This window comes from Lagopus leucura, unplaced genomic scaffold (assembly GCF_019238085.1).
Source record: "Lagopus leucura isolate 7727_CA_CO unplaced genomic scaffold, USGS_WTPT01 Super-Scaffold_100008, whole genome shotgun sequence".
Taxonomy (NCBI): domain Eukaryota; kingdom Metazoa; phylum Chordata; class Aves; order Galliformes; family Phasianidae; genus Lagopus; species Lagopus leucura.
In genome coordinates, this window is record NW_024962265.1 from 11,476,844 (window position 1) to 11,491,217 (window position 14,374).

General features: G+C 45.6%; 1 protein-coding gene across 1 annotated transcript in view; it reads right to left on the bottom strand.

Annotated features, from left to right (window-relative positions):
- The window catches only part of PTPN12 (protein tyrosine phosphatase non-receptor type 12), a 69,430-nt gene extending 64,758 nt beyond the window's left edge, over positions 1-4,672 (bottom strand). Inside the window, exon 1 of the mRNA XM_042872565.1 lies at positions 4,541-4,672. Coding sequence (XP_042728499.1) covers positions 4,541-4,639 — 99 coding nt within the window. The 5' untranslated portion in view covers positions 4,640-4,672. The remainder of the gene's footprint in view (positions 1-4,540) is intronic.
- Between the last annotated feature and the right edge of the window lie 9,702 nt (positions 4,673-14,374).

Here is a 14,374-nt window from a genome sequence, read left to right on the forward strand (position 1 = left end):
AGCATTAACTGAAACACAGTTAGCAGGAATAAAGCTTCAAGAATATGTTAACACTCCATGCAAAGCCTCACGTGGGAGACAAAATAGAACAGCCACTTTCATCATGAGCCAGTGGTCTGCAACCTACTGACATCCGTAAGAGCAGAGCTGCTTATGACACATCTGTACTTATGGGCGCGTTCTCCAAGGCCAACATCTGTCTATCACAATTACAGGAAGACAAACGCTCAGAATTGTTGATGTTTCCCCAAAAGCCCCCAGTTTACATGAATTTCCTACCAACCTGTACTTACACGAAGTAAAATTTGCCTCAGTCTTCTTTAAAAAACAAGCAAGCACTTTATAAATTAAAACTTCAGAGGCCAGTGGGCTCAGTGGACTCCAACCAAGTGTTTCCCTGGTTTAGCCAGAGCAGATACAAACTGCTCCTCTTAAAAAGCCACTGTGCTTTCTGTAATGTATGTGTCGAAGTGGAGAGCTCATGCTTCAAACTGTGTTATAAGCATGAAACTCATCCAGTAAGTAAACACTACAAAACATCACATCCAGAAGTATCTGTACACTTCATTTTTTAAGAGCACATAAAAGTAATTGATAATGTGTTCTGGAGACACATGACTCTTAACCCTTTCTGCTAATTTTCCTTATTACACATCTTCTAAAACAATTATATTCACAGGTACTCCAGAGGTACATCAGTGGTATTTCAAATAGGGAAGTTCACACAAATGCACATCAGTGTACAGACACGCTTTTAAGAAGGGTGTTCCCTAAGTGCTATGGTTGAATGTATTGTCCTCTCTTTGATGGTATATTAGATTGCACAAGAATTAGGAAAAAAAAAAAAATCAATGGCACTCTTATCATCAGTTTGTGGGCTATTACTGTGTAACTGAGTCGTCCTGATCAGTAACTTAGAACAGCCAGGATTGTCATTCCACTGTTGGTAGTCTCAGCTATTTTTGAGGTGATGCAATTTCCTCAGAAGTAAATAACATCCCACCTCCTCTTTTTTTCCATGAAGTAATGAGAGAGCAGGATCTAAAATTGAACTACATCAAAAAAAAGAGACCAGGAGATTAGAAGGGACACCTACACTATTAAAAAAACCTCTTTATCTAATTCAAATGAATAAGCTGTTCAAGATCCCTCTTGTACTTTAGAAAACAGCACATCAAGTTCTACAATATCTCCAAACCCAGAAGTCTGAGCTCTGATGGAATGAACAGAAGACAGGAGGCAATGCTCACCTGTATGAATTAATTACCAGCGTTCTCTTGAACAAAAGGTATAAAGACAACCTGAGACCCAGTAACTCTCTGCAAAATCATTAAGCAATATCATTAGCAGTATTTAGACTGATGATCCAAGGGAGGATGGTCTTTATAGCACTGTCTCCAAAAAGCTGAGTCTCCTACATGGTACCCAGTGCAAAAAGCAGAAAGATTCAGCCACTCTCTGTGTTCCGTGAGAACAGGTTAATCAGGGATATAACCCAAATACTGTCAAATAGATATATACTGCAAAGCATTTGTAAAGCATTATCTCAAAAAATCAAATGCTGTTTCATCACTCATTTCTCCCACATTACAATGGCAACCTACATCAGAGAAATGACAGCATGACAGCAGCAGAACACTCCTGCTTAAAATTTCACATAAGAAAAATAAATGTAATACCTGTGGACTTACTAAATGAACATCAGCAAAATTGTATTTATTGAAGTTTTCCCAAAAACTAGAGGCTAGGAAAACTATTTTCATTGAGAAAATGTTTGACTTCCAATCCTTGTTTGAGAGGAGACATATTCATTGCAGAAAACGAGAATCCAGGCCAGGTGGCTTGTACTCATACAACACAAAGCACCACGAGGAAGTAATCTCCTCTTCTTACCCAGGTATCAGTGTCAGCTTGCACGTACTGCAAGCACATGAGTGAAAACCTAACCTTGATTACCTGAGGCCTACCTGTCCCTAGAGCCACAGACATCTGCCCATGGCAAAATGCACTGGCAAGCTTCCACTGCTGTCAGACTCACGCTTCACTTAAACCCAACCGTACACAGCCGTAACACTCAAGAGATCTCCTAATAAAGTCCTGCTTACTTATGAATGCAAAGCAATTAAGATTAAATCCATCTGATCACCAGTAAGAGACAATATCATTTACCTTGTAAGCAGAAATATAAATAAATATACCAGCCCTCCCCCTTCCAAGCAGAGCACGCTCTCAGGGATACCCAGAGCATCACTAAATAGCAGCTGTATTGATCGGCACTTTGGACTTTGAGACAGACCAGCAGGTGACTCCAGCCAAACCCAGCCTACCTGACCACAGCTCCAGCATTTTTAGCACCTCCTCCAGAACTCGCTGACACCCGTCAGATACATTTAGTTCATTCACTGTGCCCTAACCATAATTCTGTAAGCCAATTAGTCAACACTCAAAGGCAATAAAGATGCTACACAAAGAACCACCTTCAGTTGCATTTACCACTATGCCATTCCTATTTTTAGACCCCATTTTGACTTGGAAATGAAAGGATGAGTAACTGCAATTCCTTTTCTACAAACATGCCATTGCATTGCAGCAACAATACATCCTGCGCTTACATGAGAAAATAACGCTTTCCTCTTCCTCCCCACAGCATCATTGCTAAATCTTAAAGGAAACAGTACAGAAGCCTTTTGCACCCTTCAACTCTCTTCTTTTTCCTCCTCAATCACCTCAGTGAGCACCTAAGCATTGTGCTGCAAAAATAATGAATACATATATAAATAAAAATCCCAAAAGCACAACAACAACCACAAGTTGAGGATGATCTGAGTGAAAATAATCAGTAACTGTGATTCTCATCACCACAGTAACCTTTATCTTCTCTAATACATGCAGGTGAATGCTGAGACTAACATGAGTATTCACACCAACGAACAGCATCTTGGTTTCCTGGTTCTCCTGTAATTTATTATGCAGAAATAAAACAAGAAAGTTTGAAATAGAAGAAAAAACATTTTGGATGTAATCCATCTTAGGGACGTTGCTTGGGCATTTAATGCTATTTTTGGTAATACACCTTTATCTTGAAATGCCTTAAAGCTGGTTTCTGAGCTCCTTTTCCTCATGTTTCCTTTCTAGCAGTACTTGGTGCTCCGTGTGAGCAATAGGAAAGCTTAGGGCCGGGCTATTCAAGTGAAAGCAAAATAAACACGGCATTGGAAACAAAATCGACTTTTCCACAGAGGTGTCACTACGTAGAAGAAAGGATGGCACAACTGTTTGTGCAGTAAGGAAGCTCAGGCATTAGGCTGCGGATCAGCTTTGAGACGGCAGAAGCCGATTACAGATGTAAGGCAGACAGCGCCTAGCAGAAAGGCCGCCAGAGCCCCGGCATCCTGCGCCGCCCTTCCCATAAAGCGCATCCAGCCCATGCGAACGAGGCAGAGCGAAGAGCACGGCGCGAGCAGTCGGGCCGCGTCCGACGGCAACGACACTGAAACCATCACTTAAACGACAGGGTTCTGCCAAAGCATTTAGCCCTCACATCGCGCCGCGGCGACGCTGCGCCAAGCTGAGCCCAGCCGCACGGCCCCAGCCCTAGTGCCGCTCCCCCCATGCCCGCCCCCCCGCGCCCCCCCTCCCCCCCCCCCCCCCGTTTCCCACAGCCGCGCACTTCCCGACGCGGCCCCGCCAGCCGCTTCCCACGGGCCCCCGCCCGGCGCTGCCCTCCGCCCCGCGCTCCCACCGCCCGCTCTTGCGCAACATCCGCGGCCCCTCCCGCCGCCGCGGCGCGATGCGGGGCTGACGGCTGCGGATGGCCGGCGACTCGGGGTCAGCCCAAACGGGCGGATAAAGACGGAGCGAGAGGCGGAGATGCGCGCACGCGGCGCTCGCCTTCACCTCCGCGACGGGTCACGGCGCGTTTTGGCATTGTTTGAACAATGCTGAGAGGTGTCAGCGCCGCGGCCGGCAGCCCGAGCTGATCGCCTCCAGCCCTTTAACAGAACGGGAGGGACGAGACGGGAAAGGGGCGACTCCCGACGGCTCCCCCGGCAGACACCGAGTTCGGCCGGGAAGAAAGGGACGGAGCCAGTGGGGGATGGGAGGGAAGGAGGATGGATATCCCCGGGGGAACACCCGGCACGGCTCCGCGGGCGGCACTGCGGCCAGTGGAGACTGGGAGGGCGATCCCCCCGTGACACGGAGCGCGGCGGCCCCGCGCGCAGCGGTCGAGTACTCCCTTCCCCCCCCCCCCCCAACACACAGACACACAGCTCGCCGTCCCTTTATCTGCCGAAGGAAGGAGGGCTGTGTGTGTTAGGGGGGGCGGTCTGACGCTCCCGGTGCCTTTTCCCACAGCCCCGGGGTGGAGAAGCGGGGCAGATCCTGCCGCGGAGCGAACCAAGGCCCCTCCCTGCGCAGCGCGGTGCACGCCGCAGCTGCACGACGCCCGGCAGCCCCGCTCCGGCCGAGGGAGACGGCACGGCCACGGCCCCGAGCCCCCCGACCCCCGGCCCGCTCCCCCCGCGCCGCCACCCCTCACCATGAAGTCGCTGGCGAAGTTGTCCTCCCCGTTGTGGTCCGTGTCCTTCATGGCCTGCACCCGCTTAATGAATTTCCTCAGGATCTCCTCCTGGCTCATCCTGCCCCGCGGCCGCCCCGCCGCGCGGAGCCCCAGCCCCGGCCGCCCGCTCTCCGCCTCGAGCCCCTCCGGCCGCCGCGGCCTGCCCGGTCCCGCCTTGTCCCGCGGCCCGCTCGCACGGCTCCCTCCGCTCACGGCCGCCCGGCCGCCTCCCGCATCCTGCCTGCCTCCGCCCGACCCTCCCCAGGCGCCGCCGCCGCCGCAGGGACACGACGAAGTCCCCACCTCCTCCCCCCGCGCAGGCGCGGCGGCCCCCGGCCCGGCCTTCTCCGCCCCCGCCCCTCTCGGAGAAAGCCCTGCCCCCTCCGCGCCCATTGGCTCTCTCTGACGATCTCCTCGTCCTATTGGCTGCCCGGCACGCTCATCAGCGGCCGGCTCGGCCCCCGGAGAGAACCTCGTTCCGCTCTTCGCCTCGCCCCGCGGCGTCGGCCCCTCCCGTTTCCCACGGATGGGCTCTTCCGAAGGGCGCTGCACTGGCGCTGGAAGGGACCACTCGGAAGGCGGGGGAGGGGGGCTGGAAGTCCGGGCGGAGCGGAGCGGCGTTTTCTCTGGCCGGAGTACAATGGGGCGGCGGCGGGCGCCCGCCGTTCCGGGCCGGGCGGTGCTTCGCGGCGTGCCGGGACCCGTAGTCGTGTCGGCGCCGCGGGGAAAGGCTCCGGCACCCGTCCTCATCCCTTCCAACGCCACGAAGGAGAAAGGCCCCGCGGGTGGCAAACCCGAAGCCATGGAAAGGGGCCTCGGGGCCGTGACCGAGGCAGGGCCAGGCGGGCGGCGCCACTGTGGTAAAGGCGGAGCGGCGGGAAGATGGCGGGCGGCGGCAACGGGCCGCTCCGGGCGCCGCGTCCCGCTGCCGCCGATGCGCTCTTCTAACAAAAGTGGCCCCACGTGGGGATGGAGCGCTGCCGGAGCTCCCGGGGCGGCGGGAGGGGTCAGCGAGGGGCGGAGCTGAGGCTTTGGGGAGCGGGGAGCGCCCGCTGCGCGTCCTGGGGACGCGTCTTCCTGAGGGAGCAGCGCGCGTTCCGGCAGCGTCCGAGAGCCAGCGGGAGGGAAGAGCGTTGCTGCCGCCGGGCTTTTACGTGGGGAAGATTATTTACGGTGACGTGTTACTAACCTGAGTTATATCGCGTTTAAAACGCTGCTTCTGCTTTGTGGTGGGCTTCAATAAAAGCAAAAAGGAAGAGTTAACGTTCTGAGTCTCAGTTTTAAAAAGACAACAAACGCTCTCCAGCAGAGAGGTTTTGAAGTTAATTCTTTGGGAAGTGTGACTTACTGTGTTTTGAGAATAAAGCTGCTTGGTATTTTCCACTGTATGTACAAATGTATGTCAGTTCTTCATAGGAAAAATTAGTCAGCCTCTTTAAAACGTTGTATTTGTGCCCTGATCACGTGTGTAACTTCTGCTGAACCTCACGTTAGCATAGCAAAATAATTTGAAGCATGTGTACAAAGCCTTATAAAATAATAAATATACAACATTGAGTCTCTTAAAGTACAGTTGTAACGGTGGACAGGTGCAGGGCATGCACTGATGTGGTTGATTCTATCCTTTCTAGCAGTGTAATGCCGAAGCTCAGTGTTGAGGAGCGTTGCCTGCTGAAGGCGCTCTGCCCCGTTGCCCCTTTCCTCGCATGTACCCTGTGGGGCTGTGCCATGAAACCAGCCAGGGAGCTGAGCTGTGATATAATTCCACTGAAAGCTTTTTTCTTCTTAGGTGATTCAGTTAGCTGTAGCACAGAAACAAGCCTTTATGTTAGCTTGTTTTTCCTGTAGCTATCTAGGGTATTACGGGTTTAGATGACCACTTACTTTCCTAACAATTAGCTAAATGGAGTGTTACCGCCCTCAGCCCATTTCGGTGCCCATTAACTTAACACCAGCTTCCCAGTGACAGAAAATGTTGAGCTGTGTAGCACTGAACTGTGGCTGCTGTACTTGGACATGTTTCTTTCTGCTGCAGTAGCAGTCATCTCCGGCAGAGGTTGGGAAATGCAGAGGGTTAGTGTTCTTGCACGATTTGCCAGAGGCTGCAACCTCCTGTAAAAGGGTTATTTTAAGCAGTTGATGTTCATGGGAACTAACATGGCAGATACAAAGATGCATCAAGGAACTGAGGAAGGGAGTCATGTCTGAGCTGAGGCAGTGAGGCTTGAAGCTCGCCCCGCTGCACTGGAACCTCTGTTCCACTGCATGTGAGCACTGGCTGAGAACTGCACAAGCACATTGGCTGTCAGATGTGCTCCTCTTCACATCCCTGGCACCTCTCTCTGTAAGTAAGCTAATCAGTCCTGAAGAGCCACCCAGACGTCTGCTGTTCTTGCTTTAAACCCTCTTTTCTTCCTCCTACTCTGGGCCTCGTTATTCCCCTTCGTTGATAAGGAGCGTTACAGGAAAATAAGTAAATAAATAAATAAAGGCATAGCCACAGATAAAAAGAGCACAGAGATCACAGAGATGACGCCAGTGAGCTGTGACTGGTGCCATCTGACAACCTTTTCATGGCACCTTGCTTGATTTCCTTCTGCCTCGGGGAAGGTTGCTGTGTTTGCTCGGCAGTTATCCTGGCAAACCTGATAGCAGTGCCAGATGGCATGTAAATTTAGAAAAGTGGTATCTGGGACAAAGCAACCAATTGATGAAAAGTCTTGAGCATGAGTCTTCACTCATTTATTTACGCAACAGCATTGCAGAAGACTTGATTAGGAGAGAGGGAAAGGTCGTGATTTCTCACGTCATTTTTGCCGCCTATTAATAGGATCCAAATTACCCATCTGGCCTAGTTCATAATTGATATCACAGTGTAATAAACTTATAAGTTATCAAGTGCAACAGTGACCTTTCCTCTGAATTAAGTGATAAGAACATACAGTGTCTCAGGTGTTGTTTAAGTGTGTCACTACCCAAAACAGACTTCTATAAAACAAAGCCATTAGAAATACCTGGGTGGAGACCTCTGCTTTGCACTGTTTGCATATGCATGTCTAAGTGTTTCAACCCAATGGCACCAGTTCTACCTAGCTCAGCCCTGCAAATGTTGCACTCATCTATCTCATCTCCTTGCTGTGAGCACAGAAACCTAAACTTTCAGCAGCAGAAGCAATGCTTTAGCAGAGACTTTTGGTCTGAAACTCAAACCATCTGGGTTAAACCCAGACATCTGACCAATGTAGCATATGTGCATGAGTGTGTATTTGCGTAACTGTAGGAGAGAGGTGGAAAAAGAGAGCACGACACAAGCTGCATTACTCACACTATAAACAGAACAGGAAGCTGCAAATAAGATCTGTACAAGTAAATCGGGTTGTCTTAACAACTGTCCTAACAATCCATACAGGTATGTTCTTGGAGGAAGTCAAATGGATCACGCGCAGCCTATCTGCTGTAAATCGCGTTCTGCCTTGCCATGCACTGCTTTGGCTGCCACGAGGAAGGTGCGCATCCAGGTTTGCTGTTCACAAGCAGCTTCCCAGGTTCCCACAAGGTATCTGTGTTGATGGGTGAATGCCTTGTGTCCAGGCTGTGCCTGTACTCAGGTGATGGATGCGAGTTGCAAATCTCCTAGTTCACCAACCCTTGGTTTTCCCAAAGGCTGTGATGCAAAATGGGCTCTTTGAAGCTATTTGGCTGCAATGCCAATTTGAGCTCTGGTGTAAACTTGGAGCTATGTTCAGAAAACACTACACTTCTGCACAAAACTGCTCCAGGAAGACATCAAAGAACTGCTTGGAAGGGAGACTGGAAGACCCCTACATGCCAAGTAAGGACATCATCTCCTTTGTCCAGCAAAACAAGATGTTGTCCATGCCCTGCGGTTCAGCATGACTACATTGCAATGATCACTTCACCAATTTCTCCTCCTCCTTTCAAGAATGTTCAGTTTCTCCAATTTCAGCTACCAGTATGAAGTAACCTATTAGTAATGCTGATGTATTTCTGTAATTATAGCTACATTCTGATCGACATATCTTGTGCATGGAATCTCAATTAATTTTACCTGTACTGAGAATCTGAAAAGTTTTTTTTATAGTTGAGATCATTTGGAGCTATACACTGGAGCTGACACTCATAGCTTGTAAATAACACTCCTGGAATATGCTTTAAGTACAGTTGGCTGGAAGTTTTCTAAAACTGTGGTATTTCAGTGGAAAATGTTGTTCTGTAAAGGTTAAATTTCCCACAGGAAACAATTTTTCCCCAGTTTTTTTTTTTTTTTTTTTTTTTTTTTTTCTGCTTTCTGACAAAAACAATGCACTGTAATATTTACAGATGCAGAAATGCCTTTACCATTGAAGACAGCACAATTTGGGATGGGGAACCAACACATGAAAGAAAGAACTGGAACATAGAATATGAATGCCAGGAAGCTGTTCAACAGCTCAAGGGTACACATAAAATGTTAAACAAAGTCCAAATGAAACATTTGTCTTTGATCTGACAAACTAAAAAGCACTGTGTCTCTCCACAAATGTCAAAATGTTTCATGCTGGTTGAAAATAGTTAAGTGAAACATTGAAGAATATCAGCATGAAATACTTATTGTATACTCTGACCCTCAGAACATTTTTGCATTTAGTCACTTGTTTCTGACGAGGATAAAAAAAATCGTATCAGGTTTTCTGTCTGAGGCCAATTTACCTTTTAACCACTTAGCCTGTAAGCAAAGAACCAAGCAATGGGAATCCCCGTGGATTCTTAAAGTACTTTGAACACAAAGAAAACCAAGAACATTAAACCTGAGGGAAATGCATTGTAACTTTTGTATACAACAAGTAAACTGTTTCAGATCTAAACCTGAAGCTAATCGCTATTTAAATGAGTCATAAAGTCCTGATCTCTTTATAATATGTTCCATCCAAACCAATTAAGTGCCATGTGACCCTTGAATTTCTTGACATTTGCCTCTGTAACCTTTAGTCAGGTAATGACAGACTCCTATGATTACCTCTGGAAATACTGCTGCTACAATTGGATTTTACTTGGCTTGCTCAGTTTTTAATTATTTGCTTGCAGTCTTTACTACAGCTCTTCCGGGATTCATTGCTCAATACTACTAAAACACGTTAAATACAATATTTCTTATACATGTAATAAATATTTTAGATCATAATTACTGACATTCATAACCTGTGCATAATTTGGGTTCCCCTGTAAGTATAACATCCCCCTCCCCCATATGCATGCAGTTTCCACACATAGAACAAACCTTGCTCTTGCTGCAGTCCTTACTGTAACAGCATTCGAGTCTAACGTGGTTTTTGACATGCAACTGAAACTAACTACACTAAAATAAGCACATGCATCGTGATCATCAGCCTCAGCCTCCACCAGGACCTGTTACAAAAGGAAAGCAGCTGTGCAGTACTGTCCAGACACAGAACTTTTCTGTTTAGCATTTTCAGGTTTTCATATGATTCAAGATGCAACTCTGTTGGCTGAGGTATTTTGATCCTTGCAAATGTAAAATAAAATTAAAAAAAAAAATAACAAAAACCAGAAAAAAAAAAAAAAAAAAAAAGGAAAAGAAAAAAGTTTATTTCAGAATGCAATTAATATTTTCTGCAAGATTTTAACCATGTGGGAATAAAGAGCACATGGGACACAAATTAATTGCTGTGTGCCTTTTTGATCACTATTTTTTCAATGGTTTTGTTGTATTCCAGATAGGTGTGACTGTTATTTACATTTCACCCTCACGTAGGAACACTGAAATCAGCGGCAGACCTGATCGGCAGTATTGAACATGAGAGGAAAAATGAGCAGCTATTTTCCATCTGTATCTTTTGACCGTATTCAAATTGGGCAAATCATGTCTAAAAGAGGAACAGTGCTGTCCTTGGATGACGCTGCCCGCCTGACACAGGTCTGTTCTGCTCCAGCAGCTGTACGCTGTTGTAGGCTGCTCTGGGGCTGCTCCAGGGGAACCTCATTTGCCTGCTTCTGACAAAGCCTTTGTAAAGGGTATTCCCCAGGTGCAGCAGCAAATCTGAAATGGAAATACCGCCAGCAGAAGGAAAGCCTGCGCACAGGGCATGGTAGATGTTAGTGCTCCCAAAGCTTCACCTACAGGAATCAGAAATAAGCATTAACAGAATCAGCATGCTTAGGAAGATAAAGGGAAAGGCTCTGGGTGTTCTAATTAGAGGCACTCACTCAGAAATTGGTTTTGAAAAGGGTTATTTAAACAAAAAACAGCTTTTAAGCACCTCTTTAAAAACAATCCAAAAATCTCGCTTAAGTGAATCTGAAAGATGTATAAAAGCTAATATGCTTTACATCATTTGTTGCTTAGTTTGTTTTGTTTTTCTTTTTCTTTTTGTCAACTTCAGCAACAACAGAATTAATGTGTTTTTTTTTTTTATCAGTTCTCTTTCAAGGTTCTTGTCCATTGGTGTAACAAGATTTGTATTGTCCTTAAATACAGTTCAGGCTAATGACTGTCTCTATCCTTTTAGATTAAATGATAGAAATTAAAATATTTTCACTTCTTTAAAACTTGTCTTTACTAAAACAAAAGTAGAACTGATTAGACAGTACCTGAGCCATAATGACAAGACTCTGCTCCTTTACCTGGCATTGGCATTCCCTGGACAGAGAATTTTAAAGCCGATTCTCTCTGTGAACTCATTTTTAAAATTACAGTTTTCAAGATCTGACAAAACATTTCAGATTATATTTTTAATGCCATTTCATTCTGACAATCCTAATAAAACAATAACAAGGTCTGAGGCTGCTGCTACCAGTGCATCAGAATCGCTGAGGAGATTGAGCTCCCCAAGAGTTCCTTGTGTGAGCTGCCTGTTGTTGTGACCATTAGTGGTTATATTGGCCAGCTCAGATTCTCATCTAGTCTGGAGATTTAAAAATATATATATTTTTAATACTCTCTTAAGGGAAGCAGTGAGCTCTACAATTCAAGAAACAATAGCAGACTGAAGTAAAAAAAAAAAAAAAAAAAAAAAAAAGGAAAAGGAAAAGAAGGCTAAAATCACACCTCCTCTGTCAGCCCATTAAAACTGTGCTATAGGGAGCCACCCTATGTGCAATCAGATCTATTTTTATTTTTATGATAACTTCAGACAAATACAGGTATGGTTCTGACTTTGTTTTCCCACACATTTCAAGAAGAGGTTTACAGTTACATATATATATATATTTTTTTTTTTAACCAAATGACATAAACCTAACATATTCCACATTCATTTGTATTCATATTTCTTTATCTGAGAGCACAACAATAGCTCCATTGTGCAGCACAGCACTGCTCAGATGCAGAAAGAAGGCTGCACACAGGCTTCCAGAGTGGTCCAGAAATACAGTGGTGACACCATGCTGGCTCCAGTAAACAGGAAATCGAACCAGGATGTAAACTGGACTGCTTCCATATTCAGTAACGCTCAGCTAAAAATAAACAGCTTGAATAGAGGTAAGAAAGCCAATTCTCTCTGTGAACTCATTTTTAAAATGACAGTTTTCAAGATCAGACAGAACATTTCAGATTATATTTTTAAAAGTCTTAGTGTTGACTTACGAATATTTCTGTGATGAGATTGCACTTATATCCAGAGGGGCTTGCATGAAATGGAGAAGAGAAAGCCTTTTCTTTCAGAGAAAAATAAGACCCTGGAGACAGAAGTTAAAGATGGGCATGACTGCCCTATACACACATCAAGGTATTTTAAAAAAGAAAAAAAAAGAGAGAAGATTCTACTTTAGCTTTTAGACAACATTGTCACGAGAATAAATAAATTCATTGAGAATGAAATCTAGAAATGGTTAGGTATCTTATTCTAAGAAGAACAAGGAGTTCTAAAGCAGCCCATGCAGAATGGCATCACACATTTCTCGTGGCACCCCCCACACTCTTTATTTCCTTATGAGTTTTCTGATTTCTGACTATGCCTCTCTCAGAAAACAAGTCTTTCAGAAAAGGAGTAACTCTGCAGCATGTATTTAAGCAACTGTATGGGAACTGCTGAATCATGGCCTGAACCTCTGATCGACCACCTGAGGTGAGCAATGAGTCAGCTCTGGGAGCACAGGTGAAGGTAATTCACCTGCCCTACCAGAAGGGGTGGAGCCCGACTGCACCTCTCCTGACCCCCATTTAAGAGCTGACTACCAGTAGGGAAGGATCTCTTTTGGAGATGGCTTCTCTTGGAGTTTTCTTAGAGAACCCAGGATGATGGTAAGCTTTCCATCTGTTCTTCTTTGGTGTGGTGACTAGTTTAGCCTAACTACCTCGTTATTTGGAGAATTGAATTAAATTGTTAAGTTGAATTAATCTTTCTTGAATAAGGGTGATTAGATATGTGCCAAGTTTCAGATTATGTTTTATTGAAATATTTTCCTACTATCTGTGTCTGCTTGCCAGGGATGAAAGTTAAAAGATAATGAATAGCTGCAGTGTTGATGGAAAAGAAGAGAACGCAGGAGGAAGGTTAGAGTCTGTCTGCTTAATAGTAAGCAAGAGTAGACTGGCACAGCCCTGAAGGACAATTCTTGATGCCTGAGAACAGCAGCAAGGAATGGTCACAGGAGTGAAGTGAATTACCCTGATAGCCACCAGTATCCCCACCATAAAACCTGTATTGCAACAGCAATATGGAGCAGCCATCAGTTAGCCACAGACGTTCCTGGCACATTCCATTAACAGCTAATCATTGATGTGAGCTTTGTGACGCTGATGTAGGACATGCAGCCAAGGAAGCCAACTGACCCAGCATTTGAGGATGCGTCTTTCTGCAGAAAGTCTGATTCAATCCTGGTTCCTCAGGTCCAGTGGGAGTGCTGGGTAAGTACATAAGTCACCCTGTGTTTTCTCCCCCTGAAGTCCAGAAGAGCTTTTTTAGGAAGACAGAGCCTGTGGGATGAGGAACACAGGCACAGTCTTGGCTGTGAGCTGAAGATCTTGGTTCTGCAACCATTGTTCTGAAGCTGCTTTGAGGAGACAGGTGGGGCCTGGCTCATTTGAGGCTCCAAGATGAGCATCTTCAGTGGCATGGGCAGAACGTAAGCAGAAGCCATGAGAAAGAGGAATTGCAACATAACAGGATATGGAAGCACAGAGGGTAAGGGTTTTTACACAGCCTAGATGATGGTAAGATGTAAATGCAGGCTCCATGACAATGCAGTTTGATTGAAATTCCAGCCTGTTTGTATTCTCAGTGTCAAGGACTTCCTTTCTTCATTCTTGCTCTACTATTGATTTAAATATGTCTTTCATGTTCTACCATAAAAAAATGTCATTAGTGCGTTATTACCTTTGTTTGTTAGCAAACAGAACTATTGAATGGTGCTGTGCCCAAGACTGCATTTTGAGAGATTCCCCTTGTAAGCAGCGTCCCAGGAGATCACCTCCTCAGGACAGCCCACTGCTTTCTTTGTTTTAGAGATTTGCATATTTACCTTACATTCCTTGAACTAATCACCTTTGACTGAGGCTGCATAATAAAATACATGACCATTAAAAAAGTCATGAAATTTCAGCTTCTGCAAGCAGGCTATGATGATGGAACATCCTTTCAAAAAAGCAGATCTGCTGGCAAATCTATTGATGCTTGCACTAAATGTGATGGAATTAAATAATTAGTAGAATCAAAAATATTAGCATGATCTATATAACATCCAGTAGATAATGTAATTTCATTTTCTGAGTATAGAGACTTTGGGCTTCTTTGTTTTACAGTAACTAAAATAGATACTAAAATCCATAAATTTATGAACTAAAATAGAAAGAGG